At 39.2% G+C, this 15,271-nt stretch overlaps 4 protein-coding genes and 1 non-coding gene across 9 annotated transcripts; 2 read left to right on the top strand and 3 right to left on the bottom strand.

Annotated features, from left to right (window-relative positions):
* The first annotated feature begins 149 nt into the window (after positions 1-149).
* On the top strand, positions 150-2,158 carry LOC121779403 (protein O-glucosyltransferase 2-like). The gene is made up of 3 exons (XM_042176741.1): positions 150-211; positions 1,521-1,731; positions 1,796-2,158. The coding sequence occupies exons 1-3, from the start codon at positions 150-152 to the stop codon at positions 2,156-2,158; spliced, it is 636 nt and encodes a 211-aa protein (XP_042032675.1).
* A 138-nt stretch (positions 2,159-2,296) lies between these two features.
* Positions 2,297-3,666, bottom strand: LOC121792556 (actin-depolymerizing factor 7-like). Its single transcript, XM_042190548.1, has 3 exons — positions 3,545-3,666; positions 2,586-2,851; positions 2,297-2,505 (listed from the first exon to the last, which is right to left on the bottom strand). The coding sequence occupies exons 1-3, from the start codon at positions 3,545-3,547 to the stop codon at positions 2,355-2,357; spliced, it is 420 nt and encodes a 139-aa protein (XP_042046482.1). The 5' UTR covers positions 3,548-3,666; the 3' UTR covers positions 2,297-2,354.
* A 1,107-nt stretch (positions 3,667-4,773) lies between these two features.
* LOC121792554 (FT-interacting protein 3-like) lies at positions 4,774-8,032 on the top strand. Its single transcript, XM_042190542.1, has one exon. The coding sequence runs from the start codon at positions 4,944-4,946 to the stop codon at positions 7,968-7,970; it is 3,027 nt and encodes a 1,008-aa protein (XP_042046476.1). The 5' UTR covers positions 4,774-4,943; the 3' UTR covers positions 7,971-8,032.
* Positions 8,033-8,097: 65 nt separating this feature from the next.
* LOC121792555 (AT-hook motif nuclear-localized protein 9-like) lies at positions 8,098-12,525 on the bottom strand. Of its 5 annotated transcripts, none has more exons than XM_042190544.1 (6): positions 12,158-12,525; positions 11,210-11,811; positions 9,821-9,885; positions 9,178-9,303; positions 8,550-8,711; positions 8,098-8,436 (listed from the first exon to the last, which is right to left on the bottom strand). In XM_042190544.1, exons 2-6 carry the CDS (start codon positions 11,643-11,645, stop codon positions 8,320-8,322), a joined length of 906 nt encoding a protein of 301 aa, XP_042046478.1. In that variant the 5' UTR covers positions 11,646-11,811; positions 12,158-12,525; the 3' UTR covers positions 8,098-8,319. The 5 variants fall into 5 exon arrangements, with proteins under 5 accessions (XP_042046478.1, XP_042046479.1, XP_042046480.1 ...); XM_042190545.1 differs by having other exon boundaries at positions 11,210-11,768; XM_042190546.1 differs by having other exon boundaries at positions 11,210-11,768; positions 12,305-12,525.
* A 358-nt stretch (positions 12,526-12,883) lies between these two features.
* On the bottom strand, positions 12,884-12,955 carry TRNAC-GCA. The gene has a single exon. It is a non-coding gene; the product is annotated as a tRNA-Cys (tRNA).
* Positions 12,956-15,271: the final 2,316 nt, after the last annotated feature.

Here is a 15,271-nt window from a genome sequence, read left to right as displayed (position 1 = left end):
ATCTTGTAGTACTTCATAAGGTAGTATATCTCAAAATAATCACAACAAGTATACTAATTTGTTTTGTTGTTTTTTCTTGAACAATCGATACACTTTTAAAAGCTTTCCGGTGGAGGAGCATGACTGCGATGTTGGGGTGGGGGAGCATAATGGCGATGTTAGGTAGGAGGAGGAAGGTAGCGATGGATTCTTGGAGCGCCATGGCATCGAGGTGAAGGAGCATGACGGCTTTGGTGCCGGCGGTTGCCGTGGTGGTGGTGCTTGAGCGACTCTATATTCCATAACATCTCATCAACTTCATCGGTTTCATTTATATTACTAGAAACCAATGCATCTTCGTTCAAATCACGAGCTAGAGATGGGGTCAACACTAGAACTAAAAATTTAATGAGTATCGAGAGAGAGAATGTACGAGACATTTTGTTCAATGAATGATAATTTATGAGAAAAACTGAAGAAAGTTTATGATATTTTATAGTGGATGCGAAAAGTATAATGCTTAAGTTTGTGGGTCAATAATATTAAATATTGTACAGAAGATTTACCAATAATGCGATTTTTGGAGTGGTCTATTTAGTTATTATTTTCAAATTTGTGAATGATAATTAGGTAAATGTACGTAATTAAATTTTGTGTTTTCCATTTATAATTAAGTAATTGCCTGGATTTTTATATTCTATGAATATTGCACCGTTTTGACTTCGTACTTCTTACTATATTTAGTTAACTGAAAAAATTTCATATAAAAAACCTTCACAACTATTGAATTATTTTCAGAGTTTTTAAATTTCGGATATCTGATTTCCCAAAATGATGTACATCTTGCAAGTTGCATATAAGGAAGTATAAAGTCAAATTTCAGAAAGGTTGAAATATGCCGCAACAGTAATTAGTTTTTTATTTTATTTAAACAACTTCTTTGAATCGACAAATTTAAATATTAATTAAATATTTATACTAATACAAAAGTGGCCGCGGGCGTGAAGAACGTACATTCCGCAAATGACAAAATTTTGTCATCAAATTCCACACAATTAACAAAATCTTGATCTCAAATTCCATAGTAAGAATTTTTCAAATTTAATAAATTGTTCGGCTAATTTTGAGTTAAAGTATTACTCCTCTCTCAACGCTATAAATATGTGTCACATAGCTTATAATTTTCGAATGAGTCTCGTCAGATGTTTAATGACTATAGTTCTCGCATAAAATAAATTCATAATTTTTAAATTTAACTAATTAAAATTAAAAACTTTATTAAAATTATAATTTTAACATACTACTTCTAAAAAAATTCAAAAAAATTAGGGTCCATGAGCCAACTTTAATTTTGAATTGATTACAGCAATTTAATAATGGTACATAATTTTAGTACTTAGATATATATACCTAATAGATTCATTTTCATATAGCTTAAAATGCATATATGTATTACAAATAACTCAAATTATCTACCGTAATTATATATAGTAATATAGGGATCTGATTCTTGATTTCTGTTTTTTTTTTTGTGATTTAAGGCACAAGATTTATGCAGAAGGATGGGGATGGTCTGTTAGTGAGAAATACATCCTAGCATGCAACTCGCCCACATTGCTCATCAACTCGCGTTGGCACGACTTCTTCTCACGGGGGCTCATCCCTCAACGCCATTATTGGCCGATCAGGGATGCCCAAAAGTGTAGTTCCATCAAATTTGCAGTTGAATATGGCAACAATCACCCTGCAAAGGTATGTATCATCATATCATCTTTTCAATTATGTCACTCTTTTTTGACTGAATTCTGCTTTTTAGGCCAAGAAGATTGGTGAGGCCGGGAGCCACTTCGCCCACGAGGCTCTGAAAATGGAGAATATTTATGACTACATGTTCCATCTGCTAAATGAGTACGCGAGTCTGTTCAAGTACAAGCCTAAGATTCCTCCAAACGCGACTGAGCTTTGCTCGGAGCTGCTGGCCTGCCCTGCACAGGGGAAGTTAAGGGAGTTCATGGAGGAAACCATTGAGAAGTTGCCTAGTGATTCACCTCCCTGCCAGATGCCTCCACCTTTCAAGCTTCGAGATCTTGGAGATTTTGCACGAGCGAATATGGAGGCCATCAACGAGGTGGAGGCATTGGAAGACGAGTATGGGAGGAAGCAATACGAGAGAAAATGATTCAAGAGAAACTAGTTTATACTTCATTCAAGAGAAAGCTATCGTCCATGTAAACCATCTCAAAATATAACAAAAATTATGAACTCAAAAACAAATGTCAAGATTTGAAAAAAGAAAAGAAATCATGTGATTAAGAAAGTTTTGAATAACTAATAAAAATAGAACTAGTGCTGTCTCAGCATTAAAGAAACTTGAATTAATAAGCTCTTTCCTTGAAGATGTCCATGCTCATCTCACTTGCATCAGTTGCTTGCAACTCAACCTGAATTCCATCCAACTCTCTCTTGAAACGATCTTTTGAACTCGCGTAAAGCATCTTGGTCCTTACCTTCGAAGTCTCGGGCGACCTGAGACAATATCACAATAATATCATGAAATCGACAAAAAAACAATAGTTGCAAAAATTTGAAGTTTCATGTGATCTCACCATGCAATGAAGAAAATCTTGCTCTTGCGGCAGTTCTCATCAGTTGTAAAGTCATAGTCATAGACAGCATACCGACAATCATCAGCGGGCAAGCTATTGTTGAGGTCGTCGTGAGTCTCGTCTTGGCCCCCGGCCTTCTCCACCACCACTTGCTGGAGTCCATCATCGAGTTTGAACACGATGTACCTGTAGTTCCGCTTAGCCTTTAGCTCCAAAAACTTCAGTTTGCACGCGTCGTCCACAGCAACCCCGGATGCAGAATTTGCCTGTTGAGAATCCAAATCATTAGCATTGAAACCATGATCACGTTTTTCTCTTAGAATCAGAAAAAAATGGGAGCACATCAATATTCTTGATCATGTTAGACGCCTTAATGAATATAGTAGTATATGTAAAACAGAAGGTATAGCAGTTTTTGTTGATAAAATTCCCCCTAACTCTTTGATGGAAAATTGTCACAGAGATTAAAAAAAAGGTGGTCAGCACTAATATGTGATAAATTATCTAATATTTTCGTATCCTTCATTTTCTCACGATAAATTTGTGAAAGATCTCTAATTCGAGATCCTATCCGTGGCTTCATTTAACCATCAAAAAAAGAAAAGAAAAAAAGATCTGCATTAATTTTTGCATCATTCACGAATCTTGATCTTGTTTGAGGTCTGAATTTAAATATCACACACATAATTAGGCAGTAAACAAGAGATGCAATTGCAATTATTCATATATTACACAGGCAAACACATATTGATATTACTAATGCCAGCTTGTCCCATAAAGCAAATAGAATACATAAATTCACCTTATAATGCTGAGGAAATCAATCAAAATATCATGAAGAAAGTGGATATCAATGAGAGCCAAGCATTCTAGCAACATAACATAAAAAAGAGGGAATGCAGTTGAATGATGACATATAAAAGGAATTAAATGATCTAGGAATGACAAAGATGACTTACCATTTTGCTCTTGAGTAAAAATTCGAGCAGCCTCGTGAAAATGTGATTAGAGATCAAATGGAGAGAAGAAGAAAATAGGGTGGAGAGATATGGATCCTTGAATTTTGGTAGGGCATTGACAGTTTCAAAGGATGTGAGAGATTTGAGGAAATTTGTTTATAATCAACTAACTATATATGAACTGTAACATGAGGCCAATATATAATTTTGAAGCAGTATAAATACAATTTTTTTTGATGAATTCATGACATTTTACTACAATTATATTCGTATACTTATTAAAGAACGAAAAATGTTATGAGCATGTTAAACTTTGTAAGTGTATACACTTTTTTATAATAGTGTTAGATAGTTTGCATTTGACATTAAGTTATATACTTATATATGCTTAGAGAGTGTATTGCTAGCTACTTCCAAATGCAAATTATGCAATTGTTTAAGCTGAATAAATAGAAGATTATTGTTCCATAGTTAATTAAGATATTGATTTGGTGAAATCAAGCTGCTGATTGGCTGTCAGAATAAACAAACAAATCAATAAACTAGCTGAGTCTTTAGCTACTTAATCTTTAATTTACTCGTTATGTCGTGCCTGATGATGCTATCAATATAATAGTAAACTCTAATTATAGACATTTAAAAGATTGTAGCATGGCCCATAAGGAAGAAACAAGTAAACAATTTATTAAAAAAAAAGTAAACGATTTTTGAAATAATCTTTGAAATTAGCCTCATATACTGCTGAACTATCGAATTTATCACATAAATATATTAGTAGTATCTCATATAAATAGTTAGATATATTATTATTATTATTTATTGAAATAAAAGAATCACCCTTATGAAAATAGTGAATATTATACAACTTCAAATCAAGTTACATCAAGTATTTTCAAAATCTATAATAATATTCTGAGCCCTTAATAAATCAAAGGACATGTACAAAAACAAAGAAAATGTCAATTACACCCCATTAGCCTTGCAATTTACAGGAAATTACTGAGATTTGAAAATTTGAATAGATGTAGTATAAAAATGGATCGTGATGGCGACAAATATTCTGTTAAATACAAGTTGCAAGTTCATAAGGATTGAGTTGACCAATAACTCTGTCATTAAAATGTCAAACAAGTTAGTTAGTTGGGTTTATACAATTATTAATTTCTCTTAAAACCAGAAGGCATGTCTTGTTCTTGATCACCTCACCCCAACACGACTCAATACCTGAACTAAATGTTAGTATTAATTAATCTTCTCACAATTAGTTTAAAACGACTTCTCGATACACTTCTTCTTTCTTCTTCCTTCGTCTTAATTAATGTTGAAATGTAAGCAGCATTACTTTACTTGTATACATTTAAATACTTGAATCCCACGCCTCTGAATATCTCATGAAGAGATGAACAACCTGAAGCTAGCAGTGGAGGTGGTGCGAGCCCACAACCTCCTCCCCAAAGATGGGCAGGGCTCGTCCAGCGCTGCCGTGGAGCTCGTCTTCGATGGCCAGAAGTTCCGCACCACCATTAAGGAGAGAGACCTCAACCCCTTTTGGAACGAGACCTTCTACTTCAACGTCGCCAACCCCCTCGACCTCCACCACCTCACCCTCGAGGCTCACCTCTATAGCATCAATCGAGCCACCTCCAAGAAACACTCCCTCGGGAAGGTCCGGATCAACGGCACCTCCTTCGTCCCCCTCTCCGACTCTGTCGTCTTCAACTACCCCCTCGAGAAAAACAGCCTCTTCTCCTCCACCAGAGGCGAGCTCGCCTTGAAAGTCTACCTCACCGGCGATCCCACCCCTAGTCATCACTATGCCTCCTCCTCGTCCTTCTCTAGCCTTCATTCGATCCATGATGAACCGTCGCCCCGTTCTCACAGGCACGAGGAGAAGGCGTCCCGGTCTAGGCGCAGTTTGTACACTCTTGCGGGCTCAGATCATAGTCAACACCATCAGCCGCAGCAACAACAACCACAACCACAACCACAACAGCAGCAACAACCACAACAACAACGACCTTCTTCTTCTTATACAATGCCATCGTACCAAACAACGCAATACAACGCTAGTGAGATGATGTTCGAGAGTCAGCCATCACAGTCTGCTGGAATGCATCTGAACACATCGTCTCAGCCTAATGATTTCTCACTCAGAGAAACAAATCCGGTCCTCGGAGGGGGGCGGATTAGGGCTACCAGCACGTATGATCTCGTGCAGCCTATGCAGTTTCTCTTCGTTCGTGTTGTGAAGGCACGGGACCTCCCATCCAAGGACGCCACAGGGAGCCTCGACCCCTACGTGGAGGTGAAGCTGGGTAATTACAAGGGCGTTACTCGCCATTTCGACAAGACAAAGAATCCAGAGTGGAACACAGTGTTCACGTTTTCAAAGGATAGAATGCAAGCCACTGTTTTGGAAGTTGTGGTGATGGACAAGGATGTGATCAAGGACGATTTTGTGGGAAAGGTGAAGTTCGACCTTCACGAGATCCCAAGACGGGCCCCTCCAGACAGCCCATTGGCGCCTGAGTGGCACCGACTCGAGGACAGCAAGGGCGAGAGGAAGCACGGGGAGCTCATGGTTGCAGTTTGGATAGGCACACAAGCTGATGAGGCCTTTGCTGATGCTTGGCATTCCGATGCTGCTAGCCTCGTCGACACCTCCTCCTCGACCGCACACATCCGGTCCAAGGTGTACCACGCGCCCCGGTTGTGGTACGTTCGCGTGAACGTGATTGAGGCGCAGGATCTCGTCACACATGACAGGAACCGGTACCCTTTCGTGCACGTGAAGGCCCAAATCGGGAACCAGGTCCTGAAAACAAAGCCAGTCCAGTCGCAGACCTCGAACGCGTCATGGAACGAGGACCTTATGTTCGTTGCCGCTGAGCCCTTCGACGACGATCAGCTGGTGATATCAGTTGATGATCGTGTCGGGCCAAACAAAGAGGAGTCTCTTGGCAAGGCTTTTGTGTCGTTGGCGACAATTGAGAAACGGGCCGACGACAGAGTGGTGCACACAAAATGGTTGCACCTGCAGAAGCCAAGCACCACCGAGATTGTGGAACCCAAGAGGGATCATTTTGCAAGCCGGATCCATCTCCGGATCTGTCTCGATGGAGGCTACCATGTTCTAGATGAATCCACGCAGTATAGCAGTGATCTCAGGCCAACAGCAAAGCAGCTTTGGAAGCCGCCCGTAGGAGTGCTTGAGCTCGGAATCTTGAACGCCGACGCCCTCACACCGATGAAGAGTAGAAACGGTCGAGGGACTTCAGACACATTCTGTGTGGCCAAGTATGGGCAGAAATGGATTCGAACTAGAACTATCACCGATAGCTTGAACCCCAAGTTCAACGAGCAGTACACTTGGGACGTTTACGATCCAGCCACAGTTCTAACTGTGGGCGTTTTCGACAACGGCCACTTTGGTGGTGCCAATGGCCACAGAGACCTCAAGATTGGGAAGGTTCGGATCCGGATCTCGACCTTGGAAACGAATCGTGTTTACACGCATTCGTATCCATTGGTCATTCTGCATCCCTCGGGGGTGAAGAAGATGGGAGAGCTGCATTTGGCAATCCGATTTACATGCACATCGATGCTCAACATGATGTCCTTATACTCAAGGCCTCTCCTGCCTAAAATGCACTACGTGAGACCGTTGGCGCAGCTTGACATGCTACGCTACCAGGCTGTCAATATCCTCGCGGCGCGCCTGAGCCGGGCTGAGCCGCCTCTCCGAAAAGAGGTGGTAGAATACATGAGTGATGTCAACTCACATCTATGGAGCATGAGGCGAAGCAAGGCAAACTTCAACAGATTGATGGCAGTCTTCAACGGCATCTTTGCTGTTTCAAAGTGGCTCACCGAGATCTGCCAATGGAAGAATCCGGTCACAACGGTGCTCGTGTACGCCCTCTTTGTCATGCTAGTGTTCTTCCCCGAGCTGATCCTGCCGACGCTGTACCTATACATGTTCCTCATCGGACTATGGAACTATCGGTTCAGGCCGAAGAATCCACCGCACATGAACATGAGGTTGTCGTGGGCAGACACCGTGACAGCCGACGAGCTCGACGAGGAATTTGACACGTTCCCAACGACTAGAAGTGGTGATACTCTGCGGATGAGGTATGATCGTCTGCGGAGCGTTGCTTGCCGGATACAGAGAGTCGTTGGGGACGTGGCGTCGCAGGGGGAGCGGGTGCAGGCGGTTCTGAGCTGGCGGGATCCTCGCGCCACCATCATATTCATGGCCTTCTGCATTGCGTCAGCTGTGGTGTTCTACGCCGTGCCTCTTCAGCTGCTGATAGTCACTGCCGGATCCTACGCCATGAGACCTCCAAAATTCCGACGCAAGCTGCCTCCAGCGCCGCTCAACTTCTTCCGCCGCCTGCCTGCTAGGACTGATAGCATGTTGTGACTACCTATAAATACTGTTTGTAAATTTGTGAATGTTACACTTCATACTAAGTTCCAATTTCACAGCAATGACTCCTGCATAGACACAGATTAATCCATTTCTAATCTCAAGAAACAGAGAATCAAGATGTATAAAGTGAAGAACTGAATCATTAACAAAGATCTGAACTAGTGCAACCTATGTCAGGTAAAGTAGCAACATGGTTAGAGTCAGATGCTCTGCTAAAGACTAATCAATAAAACGGTTTCACCCAGATGTCGCTGGATGTTGAAGTCGATAACTTGAACAAAATATAAGAAATGGGATTGCTATCTATCCCTACCAAACTGAGCTAAGATTCTGAGCTAGGCTAAGCATTGGCTGGAATGACGAGATTCCCAACTGTACGATCTTCAGAATCTGCTGAAGTTCCCCCAGCAACGTTTTTCATCTTTGAAGGGCGTGGTAGCAGGCTTGCCACGACAACCTGGAGGCATTTATCGAATGAGTGATTCCGAAAGTATCATCTAAGGAATATCTTGAAACTGAATAAAATTTCAGAAAAGAGGCCTACTTCAGTGCTGAATATATTAAAGCTACCTGAACAGGGCTGCAGGCAACCATGACACTCTCGACTCCACCACCTATGACACGCCCATCAGGACCAGACAGAGTAACATTTAGACAGCCGACTGGGCCATGAGGCGCATTCACATCATTTTGTGCATACGAACCAGTTAAACTCAAAATATCAAAGCGTCCCTATAGAAAAGCAAAACTGCTGAGTCAAGAAGAAACAAGATACGCAAAAATGCTACTGAGACAAGAATAAACAAGACAAGAACCAAGGAAGCAACGGAAGACTAAAAAAAGGATCAAGTAGACAGACTTCTACAAAAGATTCTGAATCAAGATAAATAGTTCGAAATGTTAAAAATGGAATTTACAACTATCATAATTAGATAAGATAAGAAAGGAAGTTTCACAAGTTGAACCTTGCATTAATTACATTGAGAAATATATGCAAATTTATAGTTTAACATATGAGCTATCACAAAGTATATATCTTAACAGCAATCTTGCTAGCTATAGCTCTCAAATAAGGAAAGATAAGGTATTTAAATTTTTGGATAGACTACAATCTAACCCTCATTATGAACTGCTGGAGCATGGTACTGATGCCTCTAGTGTTCACATTATATTTGCAATATGAAAATGGAGAATATACCTCGTATGTGACGCTCCCACCAGAACTTGATATTCTAATATTTACAGCTGATATTGTACCATTTCCTGATAAAATGACAGTGCTCTGCCGCCCCTGTGCAAACGACAGTACCTTTCTTTTAATATCCTGCAGAAAAACTATAATAATAAATGATCCACTAATTATAAATTAAGGATGTCCAGAATTTGACATCTGTTATCATGAAAAATTTAGAAAATGCCTTTCTGAGATGCCCTGAAAGACATGTACAAAGTATTAAGACAATATCAAGTTTTAATAAATGACTCGAGCCTTCCCTTTCTCACAGTCGAATTTTTTGTCTATAGACTGGAATGATTACATAAGAGAGAAGTTGCATATCAGGAAACTGATGTATCATAAGATTTACATTTTCAGTTTTATCCAAGTTCATTTGAACAATATTTTCCATGATTTTCTTTCCAAATATTAAGAACTAGATATGCTGAAGCTTTATCTCATTATACGGAGTACTATTTATGAAAAGTATTACAAGTTCATAAATCTTCTTTGGAGAAATTTCTTAGCTAGATGACGTAAACAGGTGGAAGAGTGGAAGAGTGGAAGATACAGATAAATACATAATGTTAGGTAAATTCATTCAGATAGTTGGGATTGCACTAACTTCTCCAACAGCAACATTGATGATATGTGGGACCAGTTTTCCAGGAACGGTAAAGATAGATCCGCCTGGCAAAAAGATGAATTCCCCACAAAATCAAGAAAATGCAAGAACTTCAAATAGCCATATAACGCATGGAAGAAACATAACAATAAACATCTCAGTTGACACAAAGCTATCAAATTCAGAAAAAAAAAATTGAGAGACGACATTTATGAACATAATAAGAAGGCATCGAGAAGGAAATAAACAATATTTATCATGAGATATGTGCATATGACAAGACGATATGAGCATATTGCTAGACTATTATTGCCCAATAGGCAATAACTCAATTTTAAGGCCTGGAGTGATATCAAGAATTTGATAGTTACATATATGTAATGATACAAGAGAGCATTTATCAGCGTTTCCACAATAAGAGACTCTCAATAACACACAACAGAGTAAAAAATCCTCAAATGTGTATTTAATGAGTTAAAAAGGGTTGCATTTTGAGCAAGGTTCAGCTTGAGAATAATGCATATCGGCTGAAATTGAAGCTTTCCATGTTAAACGCTCCTTTTTTTGACAAGAAATATACATGCCTTCTCGATTGATAAGATTTAAATAACCTGGATGCGCTCCTCCATTTAAATCCGAAACTTTAAAGATTTCTGTCACCACTAAAATATTTCTGTGCAAAGCCATAGAACTAAAATATTTCTGTACAGAGAGAGAGGGAGAGAGGAGGAAGAGAGAGTGCAGAATGGAGAAAATAGGTAAAACAAACTCTACATAAGTAAGGGGCGAGTCAGCAGCTTAAGGCTCAATTGATGAGGTATTTGCTGGTGGCACTATGTATTCAGCCACTTGTCATGATAAATTATTTCTCTAGTAACTGCCCTGTCTTTATACAAGTGCCTTTTTATAAGCCTTTCCATTACTAAAAAGAAAATTAGTACCTTACTTTCTGCATAATTCAGCAACTGCCCTGTCTTTATACAAGTGCCTGTTTACATGATAAATTATTTCTCTAGTAATTTCTATCACTGAATTCACATAATGAAGCACATGATTCAAGAATAGCATTTGATAAGATCATACTACATTTTAAGATTTTACTTTTCAAACCATATTTTAACTGGTAATTCCTATCCCAAAATCATTTCCGCACTGAAATTCGTCAATGCAGCATCTTCTCTATTTAATGGCTTCCAATCAAGCTCAAGCGCCATACCATTTTCAAATTATGCATTTGAAAGGCGACTATTAGGATCAAAGACAATAAATAACATGCAACCATAGACTTCAAATCACATCCGAAACTTGTAGTATTTGATTGCTACCAAGAAATAGCAAGTGTATCCAAGCACAGCCATGAAACAGATAAACAACAAGATTCAGAAATACCAAGGGGGATTTGTTGATGCTTTCTCCCCGTCCCTGGTGGTCGTCCTCTCCGCTTCTGAGTTGGTCTCACAAATGGCACAGGATTAGAAGTGGAGGGCGACAATGCCAGTGAAACAGCACTATCACGCCCATATTTCCGTGGCCTTCCCCTTTTCCTACGAACAGGCTCCCCTTGCATCATAGCAGGAGGCGGACCTGCACCAAGCGCAGGAGGCGGGCCAACACTCATCCCGTGAGGTGACATTGTCGATGAAGTATCTAAAGGCAACGATGATCCCATCATATTCCTCCCTGTGTTGGTTTGGTACTGCAAACCAGGATTAGTCAACGAATTCATGCCGGGGGATCCCTGTAGTCCCATGACAGACTCGGCATTTCCTTGATGAAGATAATAGGAAGCCGAACCTTGCAGCGCCATAGCTTCCCTTTGATCCATGTACGCTAACTTAATAATTTGTTTCAATCTAAGGCACTCCAAAAATGCCAAATACAACACTTCCAAAATCGGTATCAAATTATGCCTTCATCAAGTAAAACATGGAACTCCGGCTTGGATGCTCTGTTCGATTTCGACAATGCTTAAACTCAGCACTGGAAGACCTCTATCAATGCAACTTAAATGAGCCCAATAGCTCTATTATGCAATGCAAGAGAAAGCTCAATCCCACAGTTCTTGAATCGTGGCAAAAATAATTAAAATGTGCTATTTACAAATTTGTATTCCCCAAATAACACGAAATCGAGATTGAAACGGTTTCAATTCAATAAGAGAAAAAGATTCAAAGTTTCAAGACAACAACATACACACTACAAAATCAAAACAAGAAAAAGACTTCATTTTTAAGATAAAATTCTCCATTTTCGCTCTCGCCCAACACAATGCTCACAAAACATATCTATCTATGGACTATAAACACAATCCTTGGAGAGAAAGCAACAAAGGCCCACCTCAAGAGAAAGAAACATCATCGCCTATGCCAAAAGCAGCCATGCAATAACATTTATCTAACGAAAAGGGGTAAATGAAAAGGAGAGTCGTTTTATGAAAAGCAGCTAGCAGCGCAGGTTGTGAGAATAAGCCATTGACGAACTCACCATAACAGTGAAAGAATTCTTATCCGAAACATAATGCATTTTTTATGCTGGGAATTTCGTGTTCACTGTGTGTACTGTGTAGTGTGGGATGAGGTGAGGTGAGGTGATAGAGTGTGGAGGGGAATAGTGATGCGGGTTTTGAGTTAGTGTGGTGCGCGGTTGTTTGCTTTGTTTTGTAGGGGATAGAAAGAGAAAATCTTCAACAGAAGAGCAGCAGCAGCCGCTTGGTGGATATATCTCATCTTTATTCAATAGTAAGATATCAATGTGTTTTGACAAATCTTCGCGCCCACTCGCACCCCTGGCGCGTGCCTTTTTGTCTCGCTTTTTATTTTCATTTATTTGTTTTATTTTTGGTAGGGTGAGGATTCGGATTTCGAAATTGATTTTTGCTCAATTCGATTCCATCTGAAATTGTATGAAAATTTGGAATCTAAACTATAAGAACTGATCAATTTGAAAATAATCCAAAATTGCTTAAAAATATGTCGAAAATTGAATACCTACTACCCAAGACAGTGATAATCGTACAAGATACGTAGTCCATACAGGTGAAAATAAACAAAAAACAGTGGTTAAAGGGCCCAACCGGGTTCGAACCGGTGACCTATTGATCTGCAGTCAATTGCTCTACCACTGAGCTATGGACCCTTGGATGTCTTATTAAGCTTTGATAATGAAAATGAGCACTGGAATCATCTCGAAAAATGTAAATAGCGATCTATATAAACTCATCCATTTCAGATACTGATTCACAGAAAATGGACCCAAAAACGGACAAGTTAGTGAGGAGGACAACCATGATAGCCACTGCCACAGCTTCTTATCTTCTACTCACGGCTGATTACGGTCCTGAACCCAACTTTCTTGACCCCGTAACTACCTTCATCCTCTCGCTTTCTTTCTTTTTTTTTTAAATTTTATTTTGGCGCTCTTGATTTTATTCGTTGCAATTTGTAGTATAGAATTGCTTCTCTGTTAGATTTTCACTTGCCATTAGTACGATTTGAAGTATTAGAGGTTTGATTGGAGAAGGAAATCCAAAGCTACGCAATTGGATTGGGTAGGTCTCGGTGCCAATTGAGTTGAAGAGAAGGATCTCACAAATAAAATTGAAAATTTGTGAACTTTGGATTGATGTTACCATAGATAAATATGAATCTGCTTGGTGGTAGTGGCCAGTGAGTAATCAGGAATGATTTCATCCCCCTTTTTCCCTCTAATTTTGGGGAATCACTTGTTAATAACAAATTAATACTACCAAATATATTCATGAAGTAGAATGCAATCAGAGGGCTAGGAAGGGTTTGGAATATGCAGCTATGTGAATTAAGCTAAAGTCCACCTTTGTTAATTTTAAACGTAGTCTCAGATACTAGATTATAGAGTCTTACTGGTGTATTGTTATTAAAATGTTGTCAACAAATACGTCAACACGAGAGAGGTTCTCATAAACGCAGCATAGTAGGAGTTGTAGGGGAGTTTGGCTGATATTCTAGTGAGGCGGTTTACTTATCGTTGAGCGAGAGGAGAGCTATGCAGAACTTAAAATATGTATCATTTTCATAGCCCTTGATATGTTGTGAGGTCGTCCCAAACCAACCTGTGACCTGAGCCTTCTTGAGTAATTGAGGAGTAGAACCAAACTATTAAGAGAGTTCCAACAGATGCATTCACTCCTACCCTCATCTTGAACACAAGTATAGATGGTATGCTTTCACCAAGCTGCTGCATGATGTGATTCTCGATTCCTGTGTTTTCAGAAGTGAGAAAGCATGTCATATGATTCATATTTTGAAATTGATGAGCTAGGATGTAGAATGTACACAACAACCACTGCCTCTCAGGTTCTGTTATTCCAATACTGCATTGAATTTGTTAATGGTAGTAGTCTGGTTTTGTTGTTTTCACATATCTGCTGACTAGCAGCATTATTAGGAAATAACAAATCTGATTTTCTGGTTTCAGCAATCTGCAAGTCGTGATTTTTTAACTCTCCATCGCTTTTCTTTGGGAAAAAACATACTTTGTAAGGTGTTGTTCAGATGGATAGTAGAACTCACAAAAGTTATATGCATTATTTCTTCATTGAACAGGATAGGAAGCACACTGTTGTTAATTGTGAACTTGTTATAGAGGATAAGAGCTTTTTTGTGCTTTGCCTATGTTAAATTTCATACACTCATCTCTACTTGTGCTCTCTCTGTATTTTCTCTACTAGAGTGAACTGTTAAACATGCATCATTGTCGAGCTCTTGATGTGTGCTGCCTAATGACAGATAAAAAACGCTGTGGAATCAGCGAAACAGTCGGTGAAAGAGTTTGTTTTTGGAGTGAAGAAGGGAACTCCACAAAATGAGACCGAAAAGCCTCCTTCAGCTGCTTCAGAGAAACACTCGTAGTCTGTTAAATGCTACTTTCCTTATAATAGCTTGCTTAGTATATGACTCACAGTCTGTAATCGGAAACTGCAAGTTTCGATTTTGCCCAGTTTTGTGAATGCTATTCCTAACATTTTCTTATATATACTTTTGCTATTGTTGATACTTATCTTTTACATGTCTCAAATCTTTAACGAGTTTCTGAAGCACAGTCGTATCTTTTAGCGTCTACATAGAGTCGGAGAGTATTTGATTTTGTTTTTGGACACCTAATTTTTATAATTCATCCCCATACACTTATTATTACAAAAATCATCACACTAAATCGACACAATAGTATCTTTTCTCTATGCAAAATCTATTAGATAAAACTTGTGTTATTCAAAAAGTGATACTCTTTCTTTTCTCTATGCAGAAAAATATCTATCAAACATGTATTTTTCACAAAAGTGATACTCTTTAGCCTTTTGTGAACTAAGTTAGAAGAAAATATTCATTAGTATAAACATATTAAATGACAATATAAGTTAGTGTGTCTAATTAATAATATTTTGATAAGTGGATAGGATTACGTGCATATGGAAAT

Source organism: Salvia splendens, chromosome 2 (genome assembly GCF_004379255.2).
Source record: "Salvia splendens isolate huo1 chromosome 2, SspV2, whole genome shotgun sequence".
In the NCBI taxonomy this organism is placed as follows: domain Eukaryota; kingdom Viridiplantae; phylum Streptophyta; class Magnoliopsida; order Lamiales; family Lamiaceae; genus Salvia; species Salvia splendens.
This window is presented reverse-complemented; position numbering and strand designations above follow the sequence as displayed.

Bases quoted from the DNA above. Each gene is read 5' to 3' on its own strand.
- LOC121779403 (XM_042176741.1), top strand. From the start codon at position 150: ATGGCGATGTTAGGTAGGAGGAGGAAGGTAGCGATGGATTCTTGGAGC. The intron at 212-1,520 runs GTGAAGGAGCAT...TTGTGATTTAAG, and splicing joins TGGAGCGCCATGGCATCGAG to GCACAAGATTTATGCAGAAG. The intron at 1,732-1,795 runs GTATGTATCATC...TCTGCTTTTTAG, and splicing joins GCAACAATCACCCTGCAAAG to GCCAAGAAGATTGGTGAGGC.
- LOC121792556 (XM_042190548.1), bottom strand. The intron at 2,506-2,585 runs GTGAGATCACAT...ATATTGTCTCAG, and splicing joins AAGATTTTCTTCATTGCATG to GTCGCCCGAGACTTCGAAGG.
- LOC121792554 (XM_042190542.1), top strand. From the start codon at position 4,944: ATGAACAACCTGAAGCTAGCAGTGGAGGTGGTGCGAGCCCACAACCTC.
- LOC121792555 (XM_042190543.1), bottom strand. From the start codon at position 11,645: ATGGATCAAAGGGAAGCTATGGCGCTGCAAGGTTCGGCTTCCTATTAT. The intron at 9,304-9,820 runs GTTAGTGCAATC...GTTTTTCTGCAG, and splicing joins TCAATGTTGCTGTTGGAGAA to GATATTAAAAGAAAGGTACT. The intron at 8,437-8,549 runs GTAGCTTTAATA...AAATGCCTCCAG, and splicing joins TTGCCTGCAGCCCTGTTCAG to GTTGTCGTGGCAAGCCTGCT.